This window comes from Rhinopithecus bieti, unplaced genomic scaffold, assembly GCF_001698545.2.
Source record: "Rhinopithecus bieti isolate Rb0 unplaced genomic scaffold, ASM169854v2 scaffold_759, whole genome shotgun sequence".
Taxonomy (NCBI): Eukaryota; Metazoa; Chordata; class Mammalia; order Primates; family Cercopithecidae; genus Rhinopithecus; species Rhinopithecus bieti.
Genome location: NW_016803631.1, coordinates 2457795 through 2471154, shown reverse-complemented (window position 1 = coordinate 2471154; position 13360 = coordinate 2457795). Strand labels below are relative to the sequence as shown.

At 52.3% G+C, this 13360-nt stretch overlaps 1 protein-coding gene across 6 annotated transcripts in view; it reads left to right on the top strand.

The window, feature by feature from the left end:
* NR1I2 (nuclear receptor subfamily 1 group I member 2) overlaps positions 1–13360 on the top strand; it is a 40477-nt gene that overhangs the window by 23560 nt on the left and 3557 nt on the right. The window contains exons 2-9 of one of the 6 annotated variants that reach the window (XM_017891480.1): positions 1528–1746; positions 4357–4490; positions 5829–6016; positions 7083–7246; positions 9256–9398; positions 9600–9716; positions 10007–10112; positions 11320–12726. In XM_017891480.1, coding sequence (XP_017746969.1) covers positions 1715–1746; positions 4357–4490; positions 5829–6016; positions 7083–7246; positions 9256–9398; positions 9600–9716; positions 10007–10112; positions 11320–11464 — 1029 coding nt within the window. In that variant the 5' untranslated portion in view covers positions 1528–1714 and the 3' untranslated portion in view covers positions 11465–12726. The other 5 variants (XM_017891459.1, XM_017891471.1, XM_017891450.1 and 2 more) reach the window with 5 other exon arrangements.

Sequence of the window (13360 nt, the reverse complement as noted above, 5' to 3'; positions counted from 1 at the left end):
AAAAAAAAAAAAAAAAAAAAAAAGAAGGAGGATTTCTGTCTGCTTTTGTGGGTATCTGGGAGAATTACCAACCCAAATGCACTTTAAATCTTAAATCAACTTTTTGGCTTGAGGTTTTTGTGAACGCCTAAAGTATACATTTAGTCTGGAAACCTACATAAAGTCAGGATCATGATTTGAAAAATCAGGGAGATTTTCCCCTATGCCTGTTCAGTTCAGGTTTCCGGTCAATGTATTTTATTCGCAGTGCAATGGAGGGCCAGGGTCAGAGACAGATTAATTCCTTATTTACTCTTACAGGTGAAACTGTCAGATGTCACCTGTCATGATGTTAGAAACAGAAATTTATGTGTTAGAATTTTACTAAAGTTTCGATTTTGGCTTTAGAAAAAGGATCATCATTTGTGGTGGTGGCTGCCCTTGTCAGTCAGTGCCTAGAGAGACTTTTGGGGATGGTAGTAAAAGTATAGTCCCCCATTTCTACTGAACACTCTCCATGTCTGTTCCAAGTAGAATTCAAGTTATGCTCTCAAGGTGGAAGTTGCCTGGGGAGGGCATCTTTGAGTACAGCTCATTTTATTTTTCTTTTTTTCTTTCTTTTAGAGATGAGGTCTCACTTTGTCACCCAGGCTAGAGTGCACTAGAATGATTCTAGCTGGCTGCAGCCTCAAACCCTCAGGCTCAAGAAATCCTCCCACCTCAGCTTCCCAAGTAGCTGAGACTATAGACTCACGACATCGATCTTGGCTGTTTTTTATATTTTTTGTAAAGACAAGATCTCACTTTGTTGCCCAGGCTGGTCTCAAACGCCTGGGCTCAAGCAATCTTCTTGCCTCAGCCTCCCGAAGCCCTGGAATTACAGGCATCAGCCACCATGCTTAGCCACAGCTCTATTAATAGGCACAAGTTCTTCAATATCCACTTAGACCCCAACTCTGCTGGGACCACAGGCCATCTTTCTTCCCATGTTGTGATCTTGCCCACCACGCCTCCACTTTTTCCCCATCTGCCTGGCTACTTAGTTGAAAATTCTCTTTCTGCCCAGCCTTTCTAGCTCCTTGTGGGAGCTTAGGCCACACCCCACCTGAGGGACTATCCTCCCTCAATGTCCCAATCCCAGAAATCATCTTGAACAAGTAATCTGTCCACGAGTTGCTCCCCGTTGAGACCTCTGGCCAGGTCGTGGCCTCCTAACCTCAGTCCACCCAGCTGTGGCCTCCATGATCCGACCCAGACAGCCTGCTCTCTTTTCTTCTCATTTCTGCCTCCCTCCTGCCCTTGTCTTTCCCATGCTCTTGTTCACAGGTTCTACTCCAGGGCTCTATTTTTGTGTACAAAACGTCATGATTACGGCTCTCTTTATAACAATTCCAACCCCATTCCCTGCTTTTTTTCCCCATGAGAGGTCAGTTCCTGAGTCCACAGGCCCAAATGTGAGTGATGCATGGAAGGGACAGAGTGTTTCCTCTGAGGCCTCTGCACATGCCTGTCCAGTCTTTTCATTCTCTGTGGTTTCCTCATTTCTAGTCCACGAGGCCCAGAAGCAAACCTGGAGGTGAGACCCAAAGAAGGCTGGAACCATGCTGACTTTGTACACTGTGAGGACACAGAGTCTGTTCCTGGAAAGCCCCCTGTCAACGCAGATGAGGAAGTTGGGGGTCCCCAAATCTGCCGTGTATGTGGGGACAAGGCCACTGGTTATCACTTCAATGTCATGACATGTGAAGGATGCAAGGGCTTTTTCAGGTAGAGTTACCCATCAGCCTTCACCCACCTGCCACCACTGACACGCTGGGTCACACCTAACTGGGGTCTGCCACTAACCCACTGGGTAACGTCTCAGGGCCTCAGCTTGACCTGTCCCCCAGGTTCAGTGTGGGCTGGTGGCCTACCCAAAGGCCTTGTAATTAGTCTCAAGGGAGCCATTTATATCCCAGAGGAATCATTCATCTTCAGTCTTCCTGTTCTACCCGGGAAGGGTCTCCTTCCATTAAGATATACCTTGGTTTCTCCATGTGCTCTTGAATAAAATGGAAAATGACTCAGTGAAAGGTAAGGAATTTGAAACTCCCAAATCCAAGGGTTCACATTCGCCTTCTGGGGTGGTTGTTTCCTAAAGAATGGCATAAAATAAATGCTCAGACCATGGGAAGAGAAGCAGACCGAAGGGAGGGGAGGGGTGGGGAGGAGAGAAAGCCATGTGTGAGGAAGCCCTCCAGGTGCACCCTCCGGAGGGCACAGGGTATGCAAGGAGCAGCTCCCATCTCAGGAGCCACATGTGGGACCCTCATGCATTTCCAAGACAGCCTGCCTGATGGCCCTTTGCAGAGTTCTTCCTGGTGGCTGGGCATTCAAATGGAAAAGGGCAGGTTCCAGGGAGAAATGAACATTCGTGTTGCATGAGTTGTAACAGGGGTGAGACATATCAGCAGTGTCAGGCTGGGTTCAGCTACAAGTCACAGAACCCTTGTGGCAAATTGGTTTGGCAATAAGGAAAACGCATTACTTCTCCTAACAGGAAGTCTGAAGGCCTCCAGGTTGGTGAGTTCAGCAGCTCAGTTCTTTCCATTTTTCTCTTCAGCCATCCCACGCGAGAGCTCTCATTGCAGTCTGGCTCCCCTTATAGGGGCACAGTGCCGGGGCCCCAGGCAGGAATCATTATGTTCAGCAGAGGCACAAAAAGGCCCATCTTTGAGAGTAAGGAAATCTTTCCCAGAAGTCCCCTCACATTGGCTAGAGCCAGGCCCAGCCTATGCCTGAGCTAGTCACTAGCAAAGAGCAGCAGATATGTCCCTGAGCTGGCCACACGCCACGTGACTGCGTGGAAGAGGGTGGATGTCTGCACCAGCTCCAGGTGCTGCTGGCACAGAAGAGGCTGCCCAAGGAGTGTCTGTGCATCCTGCCTCAGCATGTGGGAATCTTCTGCTCTCCCTTCCTCATTTGGGTACTATTCCTGGGACTCTCAGAAAGAGGCAATGTGTAGTGGGCAAAAGCTAAATCCAGTATCAGGCAGACCTGGATTCAAATTTCAGCTTGTCATGTACCCGGAGGACAGCTGGGGATCCATCTTCTCCAAGCCTCAGTCTCCCTCATCTGTGCCAGGCAGATGAGATTATGAATTTCACAGAGTTTGAGAACTAAATTTACAAAACTGCAAAGTACCTAGCCTAATATCTGATACACAGCATACCTTTAATCAGTGTGAGCCCCGGTTTCATCTTTGACCCATTCTCGGTGGACTTTGATGTAGCATCAGGGCTTTCTTACCCAGGCCAGTTGGGAAGGCAAAAGGCAGTGATGGCGTCTGTGAAGAACATGCCCCTGGGCTGGTCACTGGTCCCGGGCCCGAGGCCTCCATCCTCAAACCTGCCCCTGCCAGGTCACTGCGGGCTTGGCTCAGCTTCCCAGGCCTGCCCTCAGGGAACTCTGCAGCCCTCCCTAGCTGTTCCATGCTCCTGGGCCAGCCTTCCCTCAGTTTCCACTCTGGACCAGAATCAGAGGCCAGAGCCAAGGGAGAAATTGTTTCTTTCCATCCAGCTGTGGAAATGGGGAAAGCAAAGGTAGGGCTGCACTGACCGTGTCTTTTGTGGGACAAGCAGGACTTTCCGGCTGGGAGGAGGTGATCTTGTACCCCAGTCTCCAAAAGGCATCTGCCCCATTGCCTCTCTGCGCACCGCAGAGAGGGGTGTGCGGGGCCCGTGGGTCCCGCCTGCACGCTCTGCTGTTCCAGGCGTTCGACCTCCTTGCCCCCTAGGTCAACGAGGGAAATCCACTCTGCCATGGGGAAGCCGCTGCCCCGTAGGGTAGAAAAGCTTCCCCATAGTTCACCCCTTCCTCCCTGGCTGCCCAGTCTGGAAGGGGAGCTGGGGAAGGCGACAGGGGGCTTCTCTGGTTTCTTACCCGCCTGGGGTCATTTTTCCTCAGCTTCCTCCTTTAAGGAGGAGAAATCGAGGAAGAGGCCCATCTCCCTGGGAACTTTCTGGTAACAAGGGTGTGAAAGAGGAGGGGACAGGTGTTTCAGGAAGAAGGGAAGGAGCTGAAGATGGGCCTGGAGCGGAAGTGTCCCAGAAAGTGGTTCTGAGGCTGCAGGCCCGGCGAAAAGCACGTGTCCCATTTCCTGCGGGAATGGCCAGAAAAGGTTTCCTCCCCCGCTCTGCCCCCTCTAGCCGAGTCCTGGACCTCTAGGGACGCCCACCTACACCCTTCCCATAAAATCTGACCCAGCTGGGACGCAAAGGCTAGTGTGCCCCTCCCCGAGTTGGTAGGGGCTGGGGAGAGAGGTGGTGTGGCCCGGAGCCCCAGGCGGAGGGCCCGGGCACCCGTGCATCCTTCCTTCTGCTCCCTGTTCTCTCACAGGAGGGCCATGAAACGCAACGCCCGACTGAGGTGCCCCTTCCGGAAGGGCGCCTGCGAGATCACCCGGAAGACCCGGCGACAGTGCCAGGCCTGCCGCCTGCGCAAGTGCCTGGAGAGCGGCATGAAGAAGGAGAGTGAGCAGTGGGCGAGCGGGCGGGCCGGGGCCGGGGTGCACGGCTCTGTGTAGAGACGTGCCGTGGGTGTGTGCATGCGAGTGTGGAGATGCGCGCCGAGTGTGCGCGTGAACACACGTGCACATGTGAGCTGGTGTCGGTGTGCAACAGGCAGTCACCTGGGGGAGCGCTTGCAGCCGGCCCGCTGGGTGATGGAGGGAGTCTGTAATCTCCGTCCTGGGATGTGTGCTGGGCAACCCTGCCAGGGCGTGCCCTCTGTCTCCCTTCAGTTGCTCCTACATGATTCTTTTTGTCCCCTTCATAATTGTTGTAATGGTTTGAAACCACATTTGGGGGTAGGGGTGTGAATCTGGGGGAGGGAAGCAGGAGCCACATGGGTGATAGGACCCCCCGCTTTATAGCTACTAGCGCCCACCATCCGCACCAGACCTGGATCTTTACAGGGGAACTGTTCGCAGACAGGTGACAGGAGGTGTTCTCATTCTACCTATTTAACTTTGATATATTTGTACTCCTAGGTCACTCTGAGATTAAGGCTCATGCAAAAAAGGCTAGATGCTTCTAGCGCATTTTTGTCTCCATGGAACACAAGGGGACCCAAAGCTGCTTCTTTCAAGTTCTCTAGGCTGCTGGCAGCCGTTCTTGATCTCTCCCGACCAAGGACCTCATAGCTTTGCTCTACACACATGAGTGGGCTCCAGAAATCCACAGAAGACCCTAAGGCTCCGGGCTATATATGAAGTGTCTGGAGCTGCTATTTCTTGCTAAGCTGTAGCCCAGCTCTCTGGGGTCTTGGAGACCCAGACACCTCTGAAGAGTCTTGGTATATAATTCATCCGAAAATGCTAACAGTAGATGCCATTTACTGAACATCTCTTATGTACCAGGAACTATATTAGGCACCCTACATGCAAGGTCTCATTTAATAGCAGTGCGAGGTAAACACGGTTTCTCTGGATTACAAAGAAGAAACCTGAAGGCAGGAAAGGTTAAGGAGGTTGCTTGGGGTCACAGGTAGTAAGTGGCAAAGTTTTCATGCAAGCCTAGCGCCTTTGGATTCTGAAGCCCTTGCTCTTGCCAGGGCCCCACAGTGTCCTCACAAACTCCACTGCAGAGGGCGACACCCCAGCCGCACCTCACCTCTGTCCTCACCCAGGTGTTACTCCAGAGGAGCCCACAGGCCTCTTGAGTCCAGACAGGGGAGAATTGCTTGTCACCATTACTTTCCCTTTTACCCAATGCCTTCTGCTGCCTTAAGAGGGTTACGCAGCGGCTCCCCGGGGGGCTGGAGGCTGACCAGGGGCACGTGTGCCTGAGCCAGCCTCGCTGTCCCTGCAGTGATCATGTCTGACGCAGCTGTGGAGGAGAGGCGGGCCTTGATCAAGAGGAAGAAAAGAGAACGGATCCGGACTCAGCCACCGGGAGTGCAGGGGCTGACGGAGGAGCAGTGGATGATGATCAAGGAGCTGATGGACGCTCAGATGAAAACCTTTGACACTACCTTCTCCCATTTCAAGAATTTCCGGGTAGGAGGAACTGCACAGTGACTCGAGGTGTCACTGCCATCTTCATTCTCACATAGAAACCGAGGTTCCCCAAGGATGAGAAACTTGTACGAGGTCACAGCTAATCAGTGGTGGAGGGTAGATTTGCAGAGCTGGCCCTGCATCTGTGCCAGCTCCTCAAAGCTTTAGTCTCATTCCCAAAGACTCTCCAAGTGTGGTCCCTGGGTCAGCAGCATCAGCATGCAGATTTTCAGGTCGTCCCAGACCTCCTGAATCAGAAGCTCCAGGGAGGGGCAGGATCCCCGGGTGATTCTGTTGCAGGTTCAGGTTTGAAAATCGCTGCTGTCTCCTTTAAAGCAGGTAGGAACTGGGTCTGAGCAATAAGTGGAGGGAAAGCTAGGCAGTTCCCCAGTGTTACTGGCATTCAGGACTTTATGAGGACAGGGTCAGGACCTGTTGGGGGGTGTGACTTTCGTGAACTGGTGTTTCTTGATCCCAGGCACGTTAACCATGTCTGTGCTCCAAGTGCCCTCCTTCCCCTTTGCACTGATAGATATCTCAAGTGGCCCTTCCCAGCCCAAAGAACTGGATGAGCCCAGTGACCTCGGATCGGCTCTTCCCATCCATAGCGCCCTAAACCTTCTGAGTTTCCTGAGCCCAACATCTGGAATGCTTGGGACAACACACCATGGTTGGAGTCCCCCTTGCCCTCCATTTTAACCAAGCAGGGACGTGTGTGACCATTAATTCATAGATCCCCAAAGCACCTTCATCTGATAGAGAACACCAGAGAGAAGAAACAAATGCTGGGGGGGGGCGGTGGGGGACACATGCATGCATGTGGATGTGAATGCCTGCATTTGTGCATCCTCTCGGGCTGCAACTATGGCTGTGCACGTTTGGCTGGGGTCTGAGTTGGGACCTGTCTATGGAAACACATGCTGTCTCTCCTCTCTCTGCCTCCTGGCATGTGTTCTAGCTGCCAGGGGTGCTTAGTGGCTGTGAGATGCCAGAGTCTCTGCAGGCTCCATCGAGGGAAGAAGCTGCCAAGTGGAGCCAGATCAGGAAAGATCTGTGGTCTGTGAAGGTCTCTGTGCAGCTGCGGGGGGAGGATGGCAGTGTCTGGAACTACAAACCCCCAGCCGACAATGGCGGGAAAGAGATCTTCTCCCTGCTGCCCCACATGGCTGACATGTCAACCTACATGTTCAAAGGCATCATCAACTTTGCCAAAGTCATCTCCTACTTCAGGTAGGACATGGAGACTGGGTGGTTGGGTGTGGAAAGGAACTGGAAGTAGCCAGGAGGTTCAAAGGGCCTGGGGTAGATCCTGAATTTGGGGGATATTGGTGGCAGAAGACCCTCCTTTTCCTGTGCCCTGCCCCCCAGGGCAGCCAGTGCTGCGGGGGAGTAGAGGCCTTGCTCTATGGCTGTGGGCCTGCCAGTGTCTCTGCCTGTCCACCTGCTCAATGGAAGCTAACAGTGCTTCCCCTGCAGGGCTGTTCTGTGAAATAAGAACACATCTGAAGAGCCCCCAGCACAGAGTGGGCATTCGGATATCTTTCTTACTCTCACTTAAAGGGGCAGGAATCACATGTTGACAGTTCCAGACCAAAGAATGAGAGAAATAGACAAGATAAGACTGCGAAGGCCATGGGGAGGCTGGGTGGTCCTCAGAGCCCAAGGGTCAGGTCTCCCCAGAGCTAGATGTGGAGGCAACAACCACGGGGCAACTGGGGTTAGTGGGAGATGTGGGAACTTCCTGGGGTGGCAGGAACCACAGCCCCAGAATATGTCTGCAATCTTAGGGTTAGGGATGGTACCAGGTGTATCTGTCCTTGGGTAGGCCACCTCGCCTTGCCAGGCCTGGTCAAGCGGGGCTGAAACACGCCTGCCAGAAGCTCCTGGTTTCTTCAGCAGGTTGAGGGTAGGTTATAGTCTGGGAGCCCAGAGGTTCTTCTCTGGCCCTGTAGGGGTCATGCATGACATTTAACCGGGTGATGCTGACAGCAGATTTGGAATGGGGGTCAGATGGTGGCAAATTAGCTTAAAGGGGCAGGGAGAGAAGCCTACTTATAAATGTGGACATTGGAAGATCTTTGGTGAAATCCAGTGACTGACAATTTAACACCAGGGCTCCCCACTTGCTATTTCTCATGGCCACCAATGTTGAGCACAGTGACCCGAGGTGTCACTGCTGTCTTCATTCTCAGATAGAAACTGAGGTTTCCCGAGGATAAGAAACTTGTACAAGGTCACAGCTAATCAGTGGTGGAGGGTAGATTTGGAAGTACCAAAGCCAGCTCGATGCCAGTTCCTAAGCCAGGCAATGGGGAGGCACCGAAGAACAAGATCAATTCCGTGGCATTTGTAGCTCAGTGTTACGGATCTAAAAGAAGGATGGGTGCCAGTAGCACAGGGCCTGAATTCCCAAAGAGGCCAAGGCCAGAGGTAGTGTTTCCTCAAAACCTAGAGTAAGCAGCCCCCCTCTCAGGCTGTGACGCTTCTTTCTTGTAAGGAATGCCTCCTTACTGGGGAGGTGGGGGTCCCTCCCAGGTTGGGAGGGAGTGGTCCCTGCAGGACCAGAAGGGTATCTGTGTAACCATAATCTCAGAGGCTTGTTAAGCCACCTCCATGGTGAGGCCTGTGTTCCGGCGATAGGACTGGGGCTGCAGGCATCCGGGCTGCAGGGAAACAGTAGAAATACGTGTGTGCACATTAAACCCAACACTGACCGCAGGAAGCAAACATCCCCACTGCTGGAGCTCAGGCCAAAAGGGCGGCACTTGCACTCTGGAAAGGGGAGACTGCATTCTGGAAAGACTTCTGAGAGGGGCAAAGACATAGCTTGGCTTGAGGGGCTAGCAGGATATACTAAAGGGGCAGTCATTCCAAGGGGGAAACTGAGGCAGAAAGGAGGAGGCCAGGGACTAGAAGCCAAAGCACTAGTTGTAGGTCAGGAGTTGTATAGGAGTTGAAGGAGATGGGGCCAGGCTCTAAGGGACCTGGATGCCAAGCTCAGTGGGTGGAGTTCCCAGAGATAGCAGGGGAGGAGAGGATGCTGGGGGGCAGAGTTGTCTGCTGGGTTGTGAGGGGAGAGATGAGAGGCAGTCAGACAGCAGCTGCAGTCATCCTCAGGGAAAGGAGCCATTCTCCCTCTTCCTGTTGCCCCCAACTTCTGGATTATGGGATGGCTGCTGGTGCCGGCCTGTGGGCCGCCTCTCAGGGAGCTGTCCTCCCCTCCCCATCCTTGCTGCCAGGGACCTGCCCATCGAGGACCAGATCTCCCTGCTGAAGGGGGCCACTTTTGAGCTGTGCCAGCTGAGATTCAACACAGTGTTCAACGCGGAGACTGGAACTTGGGAGTGTGGCCGGCTGTCCTACTGCTTGGAAGACACTGCAGGTGCCTGGGAGAGCCTGCCTGCCCTGGCAGAGGGAGGGAAACACTGCAGTTGTGGGAGGAAGGGAGCTACGCCAGGATATGCAGGTTCTGGGATGGCCGGGCAGGAAGACGGAATGGTGGAAAACAAGATATTGGTGAGGGATGACAGGATCTTGGTCAGCTTGCTGAGAAGCTGCCCCTCCATCCTGTTACCATCCACAGGTGGTTTCCAGCAACTTCTGCTGGAGCCCATGCTGAAATTCCACTACATGCTGAAGAAGCTGCAGCTACATGAGGAGGAGTATGTGCTGATGCAGGCCATCTCCCTCTTCTCCCCAGGTGAGGGTCTCCCCTAGGCTGCCTGACATCCCCCCAGCCTTATCTGCCCTCCCCAGGGAAGGTCCCAATCCATAGCCTTGCTCCTCATTCACTGTGCAGCCAGGATGGGGGCTATCGCTGGTTTCTCCTGGGGTCAGTGGGTGATGCCCAGCCCTGGTCTTCCCTCACTTCCCTGCCTGGGTGACTCCAGCTCTGTAATGTGGTTGGTGAGCAATGCCCTGACTCTGGGCTGGACTGAGCTTGTCTTTGCCTCATGATCTTGCACCACACCTCCCTCCCCTCCCCTCCAGACCGCCCAGGTGTGGTGCAGCACCGCGTGGTGGACCAGCTGCAGGAGCAATTCGCTATTACTCTGAAGTCCTACATTGAATGCAATCGGCCCCAGCCTGCTCATAGGTGCGCACAGCAGGGGGTGAGGACCCGTGAGGGTGGTGTGAGGGAGCCAAGGTTCAGGGAAATTGCCCAAGGCTTCACAGCCAGAGGGAGGCATCTGGAGGTACAGCCAGCCAGACCAGGTCCAAAGCTCACACTTTTGAGCACTACCTAACCACTTCCCAGGAAAAACACAAGCAAACAGGGGGATGTGGCCCAGAAAAGGACTTCTGTACCTTCACTGGTCCTCCATAGCTCCTGTGACCTAGTGCCCAAACTGATGCCCACAGGCCCAGAGACAAACTTGGATTGTACTGAGCCCAAGGCCATGAAGAGTTAAGGCCAACACTGAGTATTATAGTGTGAACTTATAAACTGAAATCCTTATTTGGCCTGCACAGCTTTCTTTTTGGCTTGGTGTCCTTTGCTCAACCCTTCCTTGTATGGAGGCAGAAGGCTGGAAGTGCCAGCTTTCTTTTCCATCGTGGGATACTGAGGATATGGTACATCTCAGATACTGGATCCAAAGCTAGCTCCAGGAAGGGATTCCAGCCTGCAGCCCCTAACCTCCACAACGACTCTGCTCAGTCCTGGCCCCTGGACATTAATGAAGGCAGTGACAGCCCCACACCCCCAAACTGGTAGCAGCAATATCTGGATTTTCCCACGGAGGTCTCTGTGTACAAAGATGCAACTCCTGCAGCTGGGTGTCGTGGCTCACACCTATAATCCCAGCAATTTGGGAGGTCAAGACAGGAGGATCCCTTGGAGCCAGGAGTTCAAAACCAGTCTGGGCAACATAGCCAGACCCCAACTCTAGAAAAAATTTAAAAAATTAGCCAGATATGGTGGCATGTGCTCTAGTCCTAGCTACCCAGCAGGCTGAGGCTGGAGGTCTCCTGAGTCCAGGAGTTTGACCCTGGAGTGAGACCATGATCATGCCACTATGCTCTAGCCTGGGTAACAGGACGAGATCCTGTCTCTTTCAAGAAAAAAAAAAAGACACAACTCCCATGGATGGGATGGGAGTGGGGAGAGTACCGGGCAGGCTGTTCTGCTTTTCTCATCCACAGCGTGAAAGAGAAGCTTACGGAATTCAGCCAAGCCTTGTCTCTTGGCTGACCTGAAATGTCCAGAGATTATGCTTTTGCAATCTCAGAGCAGCCCCGAGGCTTGCAGGTCAGGGAAAGGGCGGGCTGCACCCCCAACCTTTTCTCTGGCCGACACGCAGGTTCCTGTTCCTGAAGATCATGGCTATGCTCACTGAGCTCCGCAGCATCAACGCCCAGCACACCCAGCGGCTGCTGCGCATCCAGGACATACACCCCTTTGCTACGCCCCTCATGCAGGAGTTGTTCGGCATCACGGGTAGCTGAGTGGCTGCCCTTGGGTGATGCCTCCGAGGGGCAGCCAGACCCAGAGCCCTCTGAGCTGCTACTCCTGGGCCAAGACAGATAGATGCTGCTGAGAGTCGACAATGCCCTGCTGAGCCTGTCTCCCCAGGGAACTCCTGCGAAGACAGCTGGCTAGCATTCTTCAGGAAGGACATGGGTGCCCCAGTTCAGTCTGTAGGGAGTGAAGCTGTGGACCCTTATGTGGAGAGTACACTGACCTGTAGGTCAGGACCATCAGAGAGGCAAGGCTGCCCTTTCCTTTTAAAAGGCCCTGTGGTCTGGGGAGAAATCCCTCAGATCCCACTAAAGTGTCAAGGTGTGGAAGGGGAAACCAGGGCTGGGCCATCTGGGGTCTATGCCCACATACCCACGTTCATTCGCTTCTGGAGTCTTTTCATCGCTACCTCTAAAAGTCCTGTCTCCCACTTCCCACTCATTCCCCTCCTCTTCCGAGCTGCTTTGTGGGCTCCAGGCCTGTACTCACCGGCAGGCACATAAGTATCTGTGGGAGTCCTCTAGAGAGAAGAGAAGCCAGGAGGCCTGCACAAATGTCAGAAGCTTGGCATGACCTCATTCTGGCCACATCATTCTGTGTCTCCGCATCCATTTGAACACATTATTAAGCACCGACAATAGGTCGCCTGCTGTGGGTTATACAGCATTGACTCAGATATAGATCCTGAGCTCACAGAATTTATAGTTAAAAAAAAAACAAACAGAAACACAAACAATTTGGATCAAAAGGAGAAACGATAAGTGACAAAAGCAGCACAACGAATTTCCTCGTGTGGATGCTGAGCTGTGATGGTGGGCACCAGGTACCCAAGTGAAGATTCCCAAGGACATGAGTCTGTGGGAGCAAGGGCATAAACTGCAGCTGTGGGTGTGTGTGTGTGATCTGGCATAGGTAGGTCTGTCCCCATCTGATGGGGCCTGAGTTTGTTCCTGGGGCTGGAGTGCTGGCTATGCTCTGTGACAAGGCTACGCTGACAATCAGTTAAACACACCAGAGAAGAACCATTTACGTGCACCTTATATTTCTGTGTACACATGTATTCTCAAAGTGAAAGGGTATGAAAGTGCCTGCCTTGCTTATAGCCACTTGTGAGTAAAATTTTTTTTGCATTTTCACAAATTACACTTTATATAAGGCATTCCACACCTAAGAACTAGTTTTGGGAAATGTAGTCCTGGGTTTAATGTCAAACCAAGGCAAGAGAAATTAAATAATGAACTTTTGGCTAGAGGGGTAAACTTTTTTTGACCCTTTTCTGGGGAAAATAATGTGGGGGTGTGGAAATAGAAATACACACATGCATACATATTTTTACTACTTATTGTCCTTCATAAATCTGAAGACTCTGGAGTAAGAACATAAAAATGGTGCAGCACACCAACAATGGCACATGTATACATATGTAACAAACCTGCACGTTGTGCACATGTACCCTAGAACTTAAAGTATAATAAAAAAAATTTATACAACTGTTGTTAAATAAAAAAACATAAAAATGAATTAACTTGGCTTACTTATAAAATGATTGTTCTGTATAAAAGTTTAACATATGTGCATACCATAATTAAAAATGTAGGCCAGGCATGGTGGCTCACGCCTGTAATCCCAGCACTTCGGGAGGCCAAGGCTGGTGGATCACAAGGTCAGGGATCGAGACCATCCTGGCTAACACAGTGAAACCCCGTTTCTACTAAAAATACAAAAAATTAGCTGGGTGTGGTGGTGGGCACGTGTAGTCCCAGCTACTTGGGAGGCCGTGGCAGGAGAATCGCTTGAATGAGAGAGGTGGAGGTTGCGGTGAGCCGAGATTGTGCCACTGCACTCCAGCCTGGGTGACAGAGCAAGACTCTGTCTCAAAAAAA